The 18,158-nt window shown below is 39.8% G+C and overlaps 1 protein-coding gene across 1 annotated transcript in view; it reads right to left on the bottom strand.

The window, feature by feature from the left end:
• Positions 1-8,520, bottom strand: part of MAP4K5 (mitogen-activated protein kinase kinase kinase kinase 5) — a 140,894-nt gene extending 132,374 nt beyond the window's left edge. The window contains 2 exon segments of the mRNA XM_007446611.1: positions 7,853-8,069; positions 8,277-8,520. Coding sequence (XP_007446673.1) covers positions 7,853-7,960 — 108 coding nt within the window. The 5' untranslated portion in view covers positions 7,961-8,069; positions 8,277-8,520.
• Between the last annotated feature and the right edge of the window lie 9,638 nt (positions 8,521-18,158).

Raw genomic sequence — 18,158 nt, 5'->3', positions numbered from 1 at the left:
TTTAATAAGATATCCACTAGCTTAATAAAAAGCATAATTTTAAATAAGATTCTTATTTCCCACTGTTAACCTATTTTTGCAAGTTATTCACTCTCCCTCACCCTAACATGACAACCCAACAGTCTCTTATGTCAGATTACCAGGACACAGAAAGGATAATATATTCACACAAACTGTGTTAGAATCCAAAAAAAAAAACAAAGAAGAAGAAGTGGGTGATGTTTTGATAACAAATGTCAGAGAAAGTACAAGCAGAATATACATCCATCCTCTATCACCTTCACATTTGGGGCCATTGGGCATGTCTATTTTATTAGCATTTAAAGATTAGAGAACACCAGTGGGGAAAGATATAGTAAAAGCAGCTACATATCCTTTGCTTGCAAAATCATGCTATTAAAAAATGACAGAGGGACTTCCCTGGTGGTCCAGTGGTAAAGAATCCACCTTACAATGCAGGGGACACAGGTTCGATCCCTGGTGAGGGAACTAAGATCCCACATGCCGCGGGGAAACTAAGCCCACGTGCCACAACTATTGAGCCCACGCACATCAACTAGAGAGCCTGTGTGCTGCAAACCACAGAGCCCATGCACTCTGGAGCCCATGCGCCACAACAAGAGAGAAAACCTGGAGGCCACAACTAGACAGAAACCCACGCGCTGCAACAAAGATCCCACATGCCACAACAAAGACCTGACACAGCCATAAATAAAAAATTTTAAAAATTACATAGAAATGGGTAACTTACATACAACTGCTGAACTTAATTAAAATCACAATGACTTGTACCCCTGCACCAGCCAATGAGATGCAATGGTGGCAATGACTGTGTCTCAGTTCTAATTCCTAACCCTAAGCTTACAATTTAGCTGTAGAGATAGGTTCAGGTGATTCAGTAAGAGACAGAGTTAAGACATCCTCTGGTTACCCAGATATCCACTTGGCCAACTCCTTAGTCTCTGCGCAAATCTAACCTTCTCAATGTGGCCTACCCTGTCCATCTCAATATAATTCCTCAACCTGCCTTCCGCGTCCCACCCTGGCAATCCTGAACCCCTAAACTTGTTCAGTGTTTTCTTCTTTCTACATCTTTAATCACCTTCTAACATATCATACAACTTATTTATTATGTTTATTGCTTGAGGGCAAGAATCTTTGTCTACATCGTTCACTGGTGTATTCCAAGACCCCAGAACAGTGGCTGGCACATCAGAGGCTCTCTATAAATACTGGTTGAATCTTAAATACTCCTTTCCACCCTGTCATTCCCCGGCTGCATTCCAGTTCCCCATTCATCAATGTGCCTCATCCTAACCATACCCATAGGGGAACAACTGGGGCTGGAAATCACTGGAGGCTCTGTTTCAGAGAAGGAGAGACGGAAAGAGGGAGGAAAAAGAAAGGGAGGGAAGGAGGTTTTAAATTTATCCCCTACCTTGGTCCCCAACAATTCCATCCTAAATTTTTATATTTAATCTTCCTAAATTTTCAATTCCTCCCAAATTCTTTGTCTTGATTGCCTTCTCTGTGAAATTCCTTCTCTAAACTCAGCAACACTCCTGGTCAATTGAGTGATAAGACAATTTTAAAGAATAATAACTGGAAAACTATGATCAGTCTCAATGGAAGAAAAAGAACAGAAACAGTGGAAAAAACATCTGTGTGTCTCATTTCTTTTCCACTTCATAGCTAAGCTGCTTCAAAAAGTGGTCTACATTTCTCCTATTTCCTTACTGACCATTCACACCTCAACTCTTCTGCTCTGAACCCTTTCAACTCCTTACTTAAATGACCACTATGTTGCTCACTCCTTCAAAACATTTTTATTGAGCACTTATTATATGCCAGGCACTATACTAGGCTAGCTGATTCAGTGGTAAACACAAGTCCCTGGTCTTGCAGTTTGAGCAGAGAAGGAAGACTGACAGCCACAATGATGAGTGACAAATGGTTAAGTATTATGTAAGAAGTCAAACAGCAGACAGATATGACCTTATCTAAAGGACAGAAAAGGCCTCACTGAAAATGCAATGTTTAAAGAGAAATGCAAACAGTAGCAGATGAAAGACAAGAGGAAGACTGTTCTAGTTAAAGGAAACAGTACCTGCAGAAACCTGAAGGACAGAGTAGAGTGCATATAAAGAACCAAAGGAAATTCAGTATGGTTAGTCTCAGGACAGGCAGGGCCTTAAAAGCCGTATCATTCTAAGACTTTATTCTATGGACAAGGAGAATAAAAGGGAATGACACAAAACCTCAGATATATATTTTTTGGAAGATGAAAACATTTGCCTTACTAGAGTGGGAGGAAACAAGAATGAACACAGGAAATGATAGAGAAGAGTTCTTGAAACTCTTGATTTCTATGGAAAGAACTTCGGTCGTAACATTTTGTTTCTTCTCAGACACCTTCAATACATTATTTTCTTCTGCCACTACTCTAAGACTACTGCCTTTACTCAGCTCTCCTACAAATGTACTCTCCTGGGTGACCTCACCTATACTACACAGGTACCACCCCATAAAGTGACAATGACTCCCAAACCTGTATCCCCAGTCCAACTCTCTTAAGGCCAGAGCTGAACTTCCTACCATGCACTGGACGTAACCACCTATACGTTGTCATACATCCAAAACCAAACACAAGATCCAGACCCCACAAATTTGGTAGTTCCTAATTCTGTTGATGGCACCAATGTAAGTCACCCAAGGCAGAAATTCTAAATACCACTGACTACCTATTTGTCCCTCACTCATCACCAGGTAAATTTGATCATCTAAATCTATCAGTTCCTTTCATCCCTATAGTTCCAGAAACTTTGTCTAATCCAGCCTCTATACCATGAGAGATTCCCTCCTAAAGTCTTTCTTCAGTTTACAGGAAGAAGTCGAAATTCTTTGCTATGACATACAAGGTCCATTATCTGGTCCTTTTCTGCCAGAAAATAGCTTTTGTTTGCCATCTATGGAATCCCTGCCAGATTTGGTCACACCAAACTTGGAAAGCAGATGCAGATCCCTCAATACTCACTATGGTTTCTCAAGCCACCAGGTATTTGCACATTCTATTCCCACAGCCTAAAATTTCTTTCGTGTCTTGTCCACCTGGAAATCACCCTGTACTCTTTTAAAATCCAGTCAATGTTCCCTCCGCTTTTAATCTTCCCTAGTTCACATCATAGTTCTCTCTCCTTTCCTCCCTTCCCCAGGCCCCACAAAAAACAAAGTTGGGCATATCTTCCACTTCACTTCTATTCTGGCACTTACCAAATTATGACTGTTTACATGTCTGTTTTCCTGACTACATTATATGTTCCTATATGTTGATAGTGTACTTTCTCTTTCTCCTGTTTGCATCCCCAAACCCTACCATCCAGTTGGCACTCAATAAGTATTTCTTGAATAAATGAACGTTTACAGAAGTGTTGTGATGTAACAAGCTTTGTCTCTGTACAATGGGATCCTGGGGTAAGCTTTAAAGTATCAAAAGCCATTCCAGAACTGTGATTTCTGGCTTGGGGAAGAGAAAGGGAGGGCATAAATAAAAAAGGGCTTCACTACAGTGGACCCAGTTCATCCAGCACCCTAAGAACCCACAGAAGTGATATGACTGTGTGACACAGATTTCTACACAAATTGTAACATTTAAAATTGTAAAAATTAAAAATTGAAAACAAATATGAAACTCATAACGATTAACTAAATGAGAGTTTGTTCAATGGATCCTTTAAAAATGGTATTTTTGAAGACTATTTAAAGACCAGGGAAAATGATGGCCATTCCAATCAAGTAGAAAAAAGAGATACATCATGATCCCAATTTTATAAAAGCCATGTTTAAACATACTGGTTTAAAAACATTTAGGAAAAAAGCCTGAAATAAACTGTATTAAATTATTAACAGTATTCATCTCTGGTAATTTTCTACAACTAATATCATTCAATAAATATTTATTGAGCATCTGTCTCTCTGCTACTGTACAGTGAAAAGCAGGAGACATCTGTTCCTGTCCTCCTGGAGTTAAACATGTCACACTTTTATAATCAATCGGAAAAAGCAATACAGGTTAGAAAAAAATACATGAGATTGCCCACTCTAAATTTATAACCCACAAAAAATAAAAAAAAATTACTAAAACTTCTCTGGAATCTAGATTGGGGACCATTTTGATCTAAATATTTGGATAAAGACAACCCAAATGGCTTGTACTGTTAATTGTGAACTGTATCATGATACTACCACAGTCTAGATCACTATGGACAGAAAGTAGTAGAGGCACTAAATCTCCAGGCTTCCTCTTCCTGTTAGAAGATTTAAAAATTAATGATAATTATAAATAAAATTTGCTCAGTTGAAATTTAATCCTTAATCTTCCACCACATTTCTTTTCTCTTTTGTGTTTCTTTCCCCTCCACTATTTCCTGCTTTCACCCTCAATGATTTACCCTATTTATCTAAAAGAAGCTTTATAGATAAATAGCATTCTTCTTTCAACCAGGGAATAGCCAGTTTAAGATTGAGCTCTCCCCTCTTAAGGAGTCTCAGGAAAGACAGGCGCTTTCAAAGATTCAAAGGGGATCTGTGTTTTTGAAAAACATAAAAATAATTCACAAAAAAATCTCAAAGCTGTGGTACTTTTAAAGCTCCAGCTCCATAAGATAAAAAAAGAAGTAGGGATAATATCTGACTAGAACAGCAACTAATTTACCTGCATTATTCTTCACTGTAATTATTTTGCTAGTTTACATCACAGATCGAAATTCTTCTAAAACTTCCTAGGATTTTCAGCTCATCCTAAACACAGTGATAAATAACAAAATTAAGTGCTCTGAGTTAAAAACTTCAGCACTACAGTTTGAATGTTACATGTTTTTAGGCATATTAAGGAGCAAATATAAACTGATAAAATTCTGTAGGACTTCGAATGCTGAAAATGGATATGCTGTGAAATAGTTTTCCAGAAATATTTTTCCTGGAGGACTCAAATAATTGAAATTTGTAAAAATACATATACAGGATATCATAATAGGCATTACAGGAATATATAGAATATTAAATGCTAACTTAGTGTTGTATATGCCCAGATATGCCCAGTAAGTATAAAGTATAAGGTATATGCCCAGAGAATTAGGGGACAGAAAGACTGACAGCCATTCATTCATTCATTCATTCATTCATTCCTCAAATGTTCAGAAAGTACTTACTCTGTGCCAGGCATAATTCTAGGAACTATTTGAGATAGAGCAGTGTATAAAAGAGATAAAATTCCTGCCCTCAGAGAGTATGTTAGTGGATTGAGATAGATAATAAACAAGAAAAAATAAGTAAAAAGGTGGGATGAATTGGGAGATTAGGTTTGACATAAATACACTACTATGTGTAAAATAGACAGCTAGTGGGAACCTGCCACAGAGCACAGGGAGCTCAGTTTGGTGCTCTGTGATGACCTAGATGGGTGGGATGAGTGTGGGGGAGGGAGGTCCAAGAGGGAGGGGATATATGTATACATATAGCTGACTGACTTCATTGTACAGCAGAAACCAACACAACATTGTAAAGCAATTATACTCCAATAAAATGTTTTTAAATGACATTAGATGGTGATAAGTGCAAAGATAAAAGAAGTAGGAAAAAAAGACTGAGAGGATATAAAAGCAAGGAGGGAAGGGAGCAAGCCATGTGGCTGAGTAAAAACATTCTGAGCAGCGGCAATAGCCAGAACAAAGGCCCAAAGGTAGGAAGATGGCAACACTGGCCTACTTGCTCTTCCTTATGTTTAAGGAAGAGCAAGCAGGCCAGTGTTGCTAGAAGAGAATGAAGGAGGGTGAAGAGTAATAAATGAGGTTGGAGAGATAAGGGGGAGGGGCTGGGGCCTCCTGGAGGCTTTGAGTAAGGTAGGATATAACAGTTGGAAATGGGGGTGGGAGGTGATTCCAGGTAATTAGAACAAAGGAAAACCACAAAGACAAAGAACCAGGGTTTTGAGGATATTTAGGAATTAGAGGCTGGCTTGGTGCGGAATGAGGATACACATAAAGTGATGGAGCATGAATATGAGGGAAGGGGATCATTTGTGGGGAGGGTGTTTGAAAGTGGTGTATGATAAATATTGTATTGATCCTCTGTTTAGGAGCTGTTGAAGAGAGAGTTAGGGCAGGGAGGCACCAGGGTAAAAGCCGAGCATTAGCTGTCCCTTTAATATAAGCCTTTGCTTTCCCCGGCAAGGATAAAATCCTGCTCCAGACAGTTGCTTTAGTTGTTATATTTATAAAGAAAAAAGGTGAAGTCCTTGGGATTTTTGTGGGGAATACATTTTAAATTTTCTTGTAGTAGGGAGGAGAGAAAATATACAAGAATTGGAATTCAGATTATTGTATTAACATGAACTGAATTAATTACCAATTGTGTGACTAACGTGAACTAGTGTAATACGTAGTGAATCATAAGATGAAGGTGACTAAAAAGTGGGACTGAGAAGGCAAATAGGAATTTCAATTTTTTAAAAAGCACTCCACAACATGGCTAATCCATGAATAAATAGTTAAGAGTTAACTACCCCTAATTCTATATAAAGAAGAGGATTCTATTATAATTATCTACTTTGAATTAAAATTATTCACAAGGCAAAAGCTGGAACCTTCCTCCCAATTCAACATCGCATACAGAACAGTACCTAGTACAGAAGATTCAAATGCTTGTTTAAAGAATAAAAAGCCTACCCATTACATTTCATCTCAATAGAATCAAACAGTGCTAGAACTGTCATAACACAACCTCATATTGTTACTATTAATAGGGAGAATATTAAACAAAAACAGAAAAGTTAGGAAGAAGGGATGTTTTTTCTTCCATATTACCTGTAAAAAACAACATACCCTAAAGGCTTCTACTGGTTAATTACCCATATGACACAAGGCCATTTCAGGTATATGCAGGAGTGCTGTTTGGAATAATGGGATACCTAACATCATTAAATCCAATAAACAAAGCTGTTCCAAATCAAAGGAAATTTCCCTTGATATACCCATGTGAGTTGCATTAGTGCTCCCTTTCTGGAACAGAGAAGGCAATCTAAAACAATCTTTCCTCTTCATCCTTCAAGAACTCAGTGGATTTAGGAAACTGGGTTTGCTTCTCTATGATGTGTTTTTTAAATCTCAAATTAAGAGTAACTCATCCTCATCATTTGTCTCAAATAAAGCAAACGAGTATAATAAAAATACAGCAGCTCTTAACCACTCTTGGTCATGGTATGTTATAAATCCCAAAGAGAGGAACTGCTAAAGTAGAAAAAGAATCATCAAGCAGATACAAATAATGAAACTTCTGCCGGGAAAAGCATCGTTCTTCACTGGGTAATGTTTGTGCACAAGTCACTCTGACCCAGTATTAGACTGCTTACAGATAAAATTGAGAGACAGGGTTTCATAGGGCTTTTTAAACCAAGATTATCCATTAAAAAGTTTTTAATGCAAATGTCGGAATGTCAACATACTTTCTTGTCTACTGTCTTCCAGGAAGCATTTTTCCATGCTAAGACAAGAACATCCTCAAGGGCAACTCCATAAGCGGACTCGAACTCCCTTGGATACCATAAATAAGCGTTAAAAACCCTTTATACCACAAAAAAGTACTACGGTAGTTTGCAAAGGTGTGTTTAGTTCTGCTTGTTGGAGCGATTAGAGCAAGCAGTGAATAAAAGGTGCCCTGAATCGAGTACACTGAACCCGGCCGCGGCATCTCCAAGATGCAACAATAAAAGCATCCTCCCCCGCCTCATACTTCCCCAGAAAGTGGCCCTATACCCGGGAGCCAGCGGGCCGCAGGGAGAGAGCCCGGCCTCCCTCACCTTATAGACGTCCCCGTAGGTGCCGCTGCCGACCCTCTGAACGAGCTCGTAGTCCTGCTGCGGGTTCCGCCTCAGGATGTCCGCGCCAGGCCGCAGAGGGGCCTCCATCTTCGCTCAGGGCCCGGCTCCCGCCGGCTCTGCCCGCGGCGCCCCGATTCCTGCTAACAAGGACGAGCGGCGCCGCTTCCCAACATGGAGCCTCTGCCCGCAGCTCCGCCTGCACGAGGAACGAGCAGAGGCTACAACCCCGAGCGGCCCAGCCCCGTCCCTTCCGCCCGGCCGGGGCCAGCGAACCACCGGGCCTGAAAGGGTCCCCGGCGCCTAGTTGCCGCGTTCCGGCCTCGGCCCTTCCCCCCTCCCCGGCCGTCCGCGAACTGCCGAGCCCGGTCTGCCCGCCCGCCGGGGCCCGGGGCCGGCTGGGTACCTGAGGGGAGCGGCCCCACTCTTTGTTGAGCGCCGCGCCCGGGACCTACTTCCTCGCCGGCGCCAGCGTCCTGCTTCCAGGCGCCCGCCGGCCGCTCCAGGTCCGACGCCGTCTCCGCCTCCCGCTGCACCGCACGTTCTCTCGCGGGCGGCGGAGAGGCGTACCGTCGCCGCCGCCGCACCACGTTCTCCACCCGAGGCTGCGTCACCGGGAGACACGTTCCCGGCCAGCGTCGGTCGGCGCCCAGCTGCCCGCCTGAGTACGCCGGCCGCAGGGCCAGAGTGCCGCCCTGAGGCCTGCTCGGGACACGACACTCTCCCGGCCGGGCCGCCGCGCCCCCCGGGCCGGCGCGTCCTTTCCGGGCCCAGGCTCTGCTTCCCACCCTCGGGGCTTAGGGGCGCCTCTGCTAAACCGCCCCCCGCTTTGTCAGGTAATCTTAGAAGGTGACGGCTAGAGGGAGAAGGGTGAGCACGAGGGCGAAGGGAACGCAGCCCTCCCAGTTCAGAAAAGGTACGTTGAGGGCATTGGGCCAGGTGAGAAGTCACCTGGCAGTGGGGCACCAGGAAAGGAGGTGGGGGAGTGGAGTGCCAGATTAACCAAGTCGCGGCACACCCTACTGCACCGTCCTGTTTTGCAAATCATTCTCAGTGATACGAGTTTGAGGCTTCACTGCACACCTGTGCAACCTGTCTTTTGCTGAGTTTTCCCAAGACATTTCTGAAAGTCTGAATTCCTAGGAAGTCTCGATGGCCTTTATCCCTGTTGGGCACACGCGGTGTCTGAACGCGGGTATCGCTCCTTGGGTCACGAGTTCTGCAGAATCTGAAACAAAGTCAGGGACCACAACCTGGTTCTGGCTCTTACCACTTCCTCGGTATGTGATCTGGGACAAGAAAGACATCGTATTTGGCAATGTCTCCGTATCCTTATCTGCAGCTTGAAGAGGATAAGGTTTTGCATCAGACACCCAAGGAAGTGTTTATAAAGCATTTTACAGGATTATAAAGAAGGTTCTGAAAATATAAAAGGTTTTAAAATACTTCATAATGCACAGAATATGGAACAGGAGTTTAGGGAAGTAATTTGGCTGATATTAACAAGCTGTTTTGCAGTTTCAGTTCCAGTCTTGTTCTGAAGGTAGAAATAACGTTGCCTGTTTGTACACTGGCAAAGTTATTTCTAGAGCCCAGTGAAGGTTTGAACAAAAAAGCCAACTAACACTTGGCCATTGCATTTAGTGACTGAAAAAAATCACAAAAGAGCAAGTTGCAGATGTTGGCTTGTGGCTTTGAACATCCAATTCAATTCCATTCTTGGGCAATGTACTCCTTGTTGTTGATCATTGTAATCAATTGCATAATGTAGAAATTAAATTCACACCTCAACAGGACAGGGAATATATGTATTTTCTTGTGCTCCGTGCACAAAGGGCACTTATTTAGGGAACATAAGTAAGCTCAGACTTAACATGCTCTATGGACAAAGCCTATGTGTTTGCTGCATTGAAAAAATTGTTGAAGAACAGTTCCTTCTTTCAGAGCTTCTTGGCACTTGTTTTGGTGGGCAAATACTTGTGGCTTCAATGACTCGAAATCTTTTCAAATGTTCTATTGGTATCCTAGTACTTATTTACTGTCATAGATTTCTTTTTTCCCCCCTTTGACCCTATAAGCATTGATCCTTTTTCTAGTCTTAAATTTATCTTTACTTATTTATACCTACATTATTCCTCAGAGAATTTGAGGCAGCATACAGAAAATGCATACTATAACATAAGATAAAAATGAGGAAATAGGTATGATGTTAAAAAGAAAGGAAAAATAAGAAAGCAGAACAATACAGCAAATTCACCAAAGCAGAGGGTTTTATAGTGTTTTTGAGATCACAGTAAACCAATTAATAGAGAGTTACATCTTTTTCTGATACTAAGAGTTTAGGAAAACTTACCTCATGGGCCTTCCTAAAATGAAAACTCTGAATTCCCAGTTTGAAACAAGGATAAATGTTTTTCTGACACTCCTTTAAGCATGTTATTCTTGAAACACAATGTTTGATTTGAATTAGGCAATAAAAAGTTTGAGGTCATAGGCTTCAACAAGACCCTGGAGTGCAGATACTTTATGCTGCCAGTAATGGCAGATCCACATGCTTTGATCAACCCAGAGGTGGCTAGCATGGAAAAAGTCAAGATTTTATGTGGTGGTTAAGAAGTATCTGCCATAATCGTTCTTTTACTTGTACCACAGTTGTTGCAAGCAAAAAACATCTGCTTTATACTAACTCCAAGAGAATCTTTAGAATTTTTAAATACTGGTTGAGTTAATTTTATCAAGATCAGTGAAGTCATAGCTTGTCTGTTAAATATTTCATGGTTAGTAAAGAAATTCACATTCAATTTCCATAAAATAAACATACAGTGCATAAATTTAATTTTACGTCCTAAACAATTAAGCACATGGTTTCAAAGTTGAAGGTAACATAACAATAAAAAGTTTTCAACTGAGCACAGAAGAGTTTCTTACAAACTACCAAATTTCATAATGCCAAGGTATTGAATAAGTATGGCTTGATATAACTGTCGTATATTCTTTGTGTCTTCATAATATCTGACATGTAAATATATTCCATGTTTTCCTGTTATCTACCTAACAGCCTTTTATGGTTTGCTCTATGCTTTATAGTGTTTTTCCCTTCTTTCAAAGTTCTTTAGTAAAATGCTAATTATAATCTGTGGGCTCTTGTTTCAATTTTAGCCGAGGCTTAATTTTTTTAAATTGGGGGCACGGGGACTTCCCTGGCAGTCCAGTGGTTAAGACACTGCGCTTCCACTGCAGGGGGCATGGGTTAGATCCCTGGTCAGGGAACTAAGTTCCCGCATACAGCACAGTGCAGCCAAAAAAACAGAAAACAAAATGAAGGACATAAAATTTTTTTAAGTTCTACCTAGGTAAGTTTCACAATTTAGTAACCAAGACAGAATGGCTAATTAAAACCCTCAAGTGTGACCAGAGCATGAGGACAATAATTTTAGTATGGAACATATAGGCTTAAACAATATAATTTCCTGATGAATCTTCCAACATAAGCTAGTTGCAAAATGTAATTTTATGTGATTGAGCTTTATAGGTTTGTTAAATATAAATCAATTAAATATTGGAAGACATTTGCCATAATTATCATTTGGATTTTGAAATAGTTGAACTATTCTTTCTGTTACTAATGAGGATCAGTTGTCTGTTGGGGCCAAAACTGTGTTTTCAAAGTATAGGAGAATTCTGTTTTGTTCTGGAGAGCAGTAGAACATGTGTCTCATTCGGAATCAGTATCAGGTCATTATAATGGGAGTTTTCAAAAGAAGAGTTGAGGAAGGCAGTGCACATCCTTTTTTTATTCAGCTTGAATTGATCATCTGATATGTAACTTTGATCCCCAGGGTGGTTTAAAAGTTTATATGAGAATTGATACAAGGGTTCCTGTATTCAGCTCAGTTGAAAAGCAACTCTTGGCTTGCTACCAGGGCTCGGCAGATACTAAACACCTGACCACAGGATTCTAAGTGATTTTGTGCTGTGAACTGCTCTTTAGGAACTGGATTTTATCTGATGACTCATAAATTGAACATGGGCAGCAGAATTCCATTGTCAAATGGAAAGGTATATACTGGGGTGGCCTGAGCTTATCTGGAAGGCACAAGTAAAGTACATGGACTAACTTTCATTGTACCTGCCCCTACTTCTTTGCCACCTTTTTTTGAACCCTGTCTTTGGGCTCATGGTCATTTAGCAGAGGAAGGAAAAGCTTGGGCCTGGTTTATTAATGGTCTGGATGATATACTAGCACCAACTAGAAGCATAGAGCCACTGAATTATGGCCCTACTTCATAGTAAAGTGGTCCTGAAAAATAGAGATGAAGAGAAATTTTCCCAGAGGGCATAATTTTGAATAAAACATCTGGTTGTCCTCTGTGTTAGGAATGAAAGATAGCCTGAGGTATGGATCTATACTGATTTATGCACAGTAATTAATAGGCTGGCAATAACTTGGAAAGAAGATGATCAGAAATAAGGAAGTCAGTGGGAGATGTATTATGGATGGAGTCTCAAAATTGACCCGGACTGTGAAAATGTCTGTGAACCATTTGGCTGCCCACAAGAGGGCATCCGTCCCAGTAATCAGGTATACAAGATGATCTGTCCTATGGATGTCAGTCAGCCTCTACCTAGTTACTTTAGTACTAGTTCAGTGGGGCCATGTGGCAATAGGAATGGAGGCCAAACACAGATTTGGTGGCATGGGCTTCCACTTGCCAAGGGTAATATGGTTACTGCCTCTATGGTGTATTTAGCTTCCTTATAGCAGAGGCCATTGCAGTGACCCTAGTAAGGTACTATTCCTTAGACCAGTCAGTTACCTGGTGGCAGTTTAATTAAACCAGGTCCCTTTGATTATGGAGGGAAGAGCAATTTGTCCTCATGGGAATAGACACATAGTCCAGATACAGGTTTACCATCCCTGCTTGGAAATCTTCTACTAGTACCACAATTATGGACTTACAGAATGCCTTATTTCCTCACTATGTATCACAAACAACATTAAATTTGAGCAAGAAACTCATTTTACTATGAGGAAGTGTGGCAATGGAGTCATGCCCATGAAATTAACTGATCTTACCTCAAACCCATCACTTAGAAGCATCTAGTATGATACAATGGAGGAAAGTCCTGCTGACGGATCAGTTGGCTGAGAGATAACCCCTGTGAGGATATGATATAGGATTTAACTCAGTAGCCAATATACATTGCCGTCTACCCCATATTCAGAATGCATGGGGCGAGGAACCAGGGGGTGGAGGTAGGAGTGACCCTTTTACTATTCCTAATAATTCACTTGAAGAATTTTTGTCTGTACAATTTTGACTCTAAAACATTGGGCTTGGTGGATCTGAAGGCCCTAGTGTGCAAGGGACAGATACTTTCCCCAGATAACCCAGTCACGGTTCCATTAAACAGGAAGCTGACAGTACCACCTGGGCATATGAGGTGTTCAGACCACTGAGCCAACAGTTAGAGAGGGGTTCATTGTACTGGTTGGGGTGATTGGTCTTAATTACCAAGGGGAAATTGGTTGTTGCTCGACAAAGAGAATAAGGACTATATCTGGAACCCCAGGTATACACTAAGGTTCCTCTTGGTTTTCATATGTCCACAATTACTGAACAATGGGAAACTGCAGCAATACAGTAAATATAAGACCACTAAGGACTTGGATCCTATGGGAGTAAAGTTTGGATCACCCTACCAGCTGAGATACTAATGGAGGGTGAGGGGGAAATGGAAGCTATTATTGTGACCTTGGGCATTCTGCTCAGAAACTATCCTCTTTCTGTATTATCAGAACCACAATTTTGTGGGCCTTTTCTGAGTGGCTATGTCCATTAAAGGACACTGAGACCTTCCCCAATCTTAGGGGGTAAATGTCGATTGGCCTAGCCTCATTCCTCTTGTTAGGGGGATGGTTTAGGCTTAGACCATTGTGGACAATGACACATGAGGAAAAGTCTGCTGGAGTGCTTTTTAACAAGGTACACAAGACATAGACATGCCTTTTTCTGTCTCTAGGCATGGCTGTGTGCCTCTGATGGCTGGAATGGCAGATGCCGTTTTGGAACTATGGCAGGAGCCTGCATTAGAAAATAAGCCCACACACAGTATGGTAGAATGCAATCTTGGTCCTAGTGAAAAAGTCTGCTTGTATTCTCCAGTATCCATTTCTCTTCTTTCTGTGGTATTAGATTCCCAAACTTTTAGTTAAATACATGGTATATTTATCAACTGTGTGGGACATGTATGGTCAATGGTATTTGAGTTGAGGTGATGTGTGCAACTTCTGAGTTGTACCCGCAGATTGGATATATCCACTTCTTCCTTTTCTTCCCTTCTACGTGGCTGGAATGAGGATGTGAATGTCCAAGCAGCCATCTTGGATTACATGATGGAAGTCCCAAGTTAAGGGTGGAAGAAAGTATAAAGCGGCCACCGTATTAGTCCTTGATGGCTTACACTCAGATTATTTCATGAGAGAGAAATGTGTCTTAAGCCACTGTAGTTTTTTTTTACAGCAGCTAATTCTTTATCCTAACTTATCCATGATGATGTTGCACTGATGAATGAACCACCATAAAATCAACCTGTCCTCAAAAAAATTATGTGACAGTAAATGCCCTTTTATTTAAGCCATTTTGAGTTACAGCCAAAAGCATTCTAACTGATATACTTTAACAAGATTGCTAGTTATAGAGGGAAGGAGCAAGTTGGATCATCGATTACTGAAAAACTCCTGATTGAGAGTTTTTTGGGGGAAAATGAGCATGGTGAAGGAACCAATAGAAGAAAAAATAATTGAGGATATAGGAGGGAGGGAATAATTTTTGGAGTAATATCCCAGAGGAGTCAGGAGGAGAGAGGATCTAGAGTACTAAAGTACAAATACCTTTTCCTCTTTTTTTCTGATTTAAAATAAACTTGACTTTGACTTTTAAAACACAGCCTTATTGAGATATAACTCACATACCATATAATTCACCAATTTATATAAGGGATTTTTAGTATATTCACAGAGTTGAACAGAATTGACTTCAATAAAAATTTTTAAACATTTTTATTACCCCCAAAAGATGCTTCATATTCAATAGCAATTGCTCCCCAATTTCTCCCCAACCTCCCACCCACCCTCTCTAGCCTTAGGCAATCTTTAATCTACTATCTGTCTCTATAGATTTGTCAATTTGGGGCATTTTATATAGATGGAATCATACAATATGTGGTCTTTGTGATTGGCTTCATTCAGTTAGCATAACATTTTCAAGGTTCATCCATGGTGTAGCATTTATCAGTACTTCATTCCTTTTTATGGCTAAATAATATTCCATTGTATGGATATATACCATATTTTGTTTATCCATTGATAGTTATTGGTATTTAGGTTGTTTCCACCTTTTGGCTACTACAAACAATGCTGTTATGAACATTCCTGTACAAGTTTTTGCATGAACATGTGTTTTTCATTTCTTTTGGGTATATATCTATGAGTGGAATTGCTGGGCCAATTGGTAACTCTATATCTAACTTTTTGAGAAGCAGCCAGACTGTTTTCCAAAGTGGCTGTATTCCCACCAGCAGTGCCAGTTTCTCCACATCCTCACCAACACTTTTTATTGTCTTTCTTTTTGGTTACAGTCTGAGGTGATGTCTCATTGTAGTTTTTCAGATTTTGATTTGCATTTCTCTAGTGACTAAAAACATTAAATCATCTTTTCATGTGCTTCTTGGCCATTTGTATACCTTCTTTGGAGAAATGTCTATTTAGAGCCTCTGCCCGTTCTTTTTTAATTCAGCTATTTGTGTTTTTACTGTATCATACTGATACCTCAGATTCCAGTTCAACACCACAGGGTTCATTCTGTCCTTCCCCTCTCATTATAACTTCATCTCCAAAAGCAAGAAATCTGGCTCTGATTACACACGATATATTTGTTCAATTCTAGTGCAAACATAAATAATTTCAGAATTGCTAACCCACGTATGTTCTGGGAGAAAAAAAATTATGAACTAAAGAGCAATACTTGTATACAATTTTTGTCTTTAGTCTTACAGCATACAATCAAAATACTATTTTCTAAAGCTCCTCGGGTTTAGAAAACACTTCAGTGTAGTTATGTTATTCCCCTGTAATATAGTTAGGTTCACTTTTTTTTTTTTTTTTTACTGTTTGTAATTCCATTTTGAGTTCCTTCCACCCCTAGCCCCATATCCTGATTGATTTTATTTATTTTTTTAATTTAATTTATTTTTTATACAGCAGGTTCTTATTAGTTATCTATTTTATACATATTAATGTATATATGTCAATCCCTATCTCCCAATTCATCCCACCATGATTGATTTTAGTTACTTATTTTGGAGAATGTGAAACATTGCCATGGTTCTAACAGTCAGGGCTTTATGAAAAGGTTACGCTTAGAGAAGCATCAGTCCTCCTAATCCTTACTACCCTATTCCCATTCTTCCATTGCTTCCATCCTATTCCCAGTCATCTCCTGTAGATAACTTATCTCATTGGTTTCTGGTTTATCCTGTATTTCTTTTGCACAGATGAGCATATACATTTTTTATATGCTTTTCTTTCTTATAGGATGGGTTATGCATTTGTGCTTTGGTTTTTTTTTTTTTCCATTTAACAGTGTATTCTGGAAATCAGTATGTATCAGTTCATAATGATCTTCTGTATTCTTTTTTATAGCTACATAGTATTCCATTGTGCACATGTATTATAGTGTATTTAGCCACTCCTATATATGGGCATTTAGGTTATTTCCAATATATTGCAATAACAAAAATGCTGCAATAAATTACTCTGTATGTATGTATTTTCATACTGTTGGAGGTATTTCTTTAGAGTAGATTAAACTTATGGTTTTAAAAAATAAATGTGTTCTAACAATGTCCACTGAAAGAGTCTTGAAACAGTGAAATTCCAGCTAGCAGTGAGCACAACTAGCATTCAGATCTTGGTTTCTAAATTCCTTTTCTCATTAAAAGCAGCCAGAGTTTCTTGGAGGAACAGTTAATCCTAGTTCTGAGGCAGGGAAAATACAAGGGAAACTTGAAACATTTTCTTGTGCCAGAAAACAAGGAAAACGATCAAAGACAAATAGGACATGTTAAAAGGACACAGGTGTTAACTTGAACATTGGTCAAGTTTAGGGCAATTTGAGCATTAGAAAGAATAATGATGGTAAATGATACAGTGAAGTTTTTTTAGATTTTATGAATCCATGAAGTGGACAGTGGTACTCAACAAACAAAGGTGGCGGAGGAAATGCCAACTACTAAATGTAGAATGTGAAAGAAATGGTATAATTATTTTAAAATCACTAATATAAAGTCACTTCAGGCAAGGATGTCAATGGATGCTAAAAACCATTGGATGAAAAGTTCTTGGCCAAGACATTCACAGAGTCTCAGGTATTATCTCACAGATTACTTATTAATTACAACAGAAAAAGGGTTTTTTGAAAATAAGTTTCTTTTTCAATTAGGAATAGATACTGAATTACATATATAACATTTTGGGGGTGGAATCTACTGTACTCTTTTTTAATGGGATTCACCTGAAAGGGATTATCAGGCTAGAATGTGAGCTGAGAATTATAGTAAAGAAATACAAGAAAAGCAGAACACGCTTCTTTTTATTCAATGAATTTGTTTTGTAGGTATGGGGTGAGATAATTTCTATCTTCCTATTTTGTCTCATTAGTGTTTAGGGAATGCAACTCTGTTGAACACAGTCCCCTTTAAAACCATAATGTAAACTCTGTTTACAGTGTTCTGAGGTCATAGAACCATTAACTGAAATATGAAATGCATAAGATTTGGCAGTGGTGAGTGAGAGAGTTTGGTTTTTGACATATTGATTTTGAAGTGTCAGTAGGAAAACAAACTGAAGATGACCTCAGGCAGTTATAAATTCAGCTCTGGAATGATGATTATCTCTCCTCAAGAGTGCTTAAGACTAGAAGAGTAGATTTGGGAATCAACAGCATGGATGGAGGTCCTGTCTGAAGCCATCATAGTAAATTACATTGAGGGGACACAGAGTGAAGAGTTGCTTATGATGAGGAGTAAACAGAGACCAAGGATCTAGTAATTAAGAAGCTAGCAGTAATCTCCTAGGCAGAACTGATCTGTGTAGAGTATGGGCAGCAACCACATGCAGGTGAAAACTGTGTGAGGAGGTGAGGAATGGGATGATGATATCTTGAGGGTCAGGTAGCATGAAGGGGCAGTGTTTCTAGGACATTGAAAATTTAGTTTATAGGGAAAG

The sequence above is a fragment of the Lipotes vexillifer genome, unplaced genomic scaffold, assembly GCF_000442215.2.
Source record: "Lipotes vexillifer unplaced genomic scaffold, Lipotes_vexillifer_v1.1 scaffold124, whole genome shotgun sequence".
In the NCBI taxonomy this organism is placed as follows: domain Eukaryota; kingdom Metazoa; phylum Chordata; class Mammalia; order Artiodactyla; family Lipotidae; genus Lipotes; species Lipotes vexillifer.
Note: the sequence above shows the minus strand (reverse complement) of the source record. Positions and strands in the feature narration are given on the sequence as shown.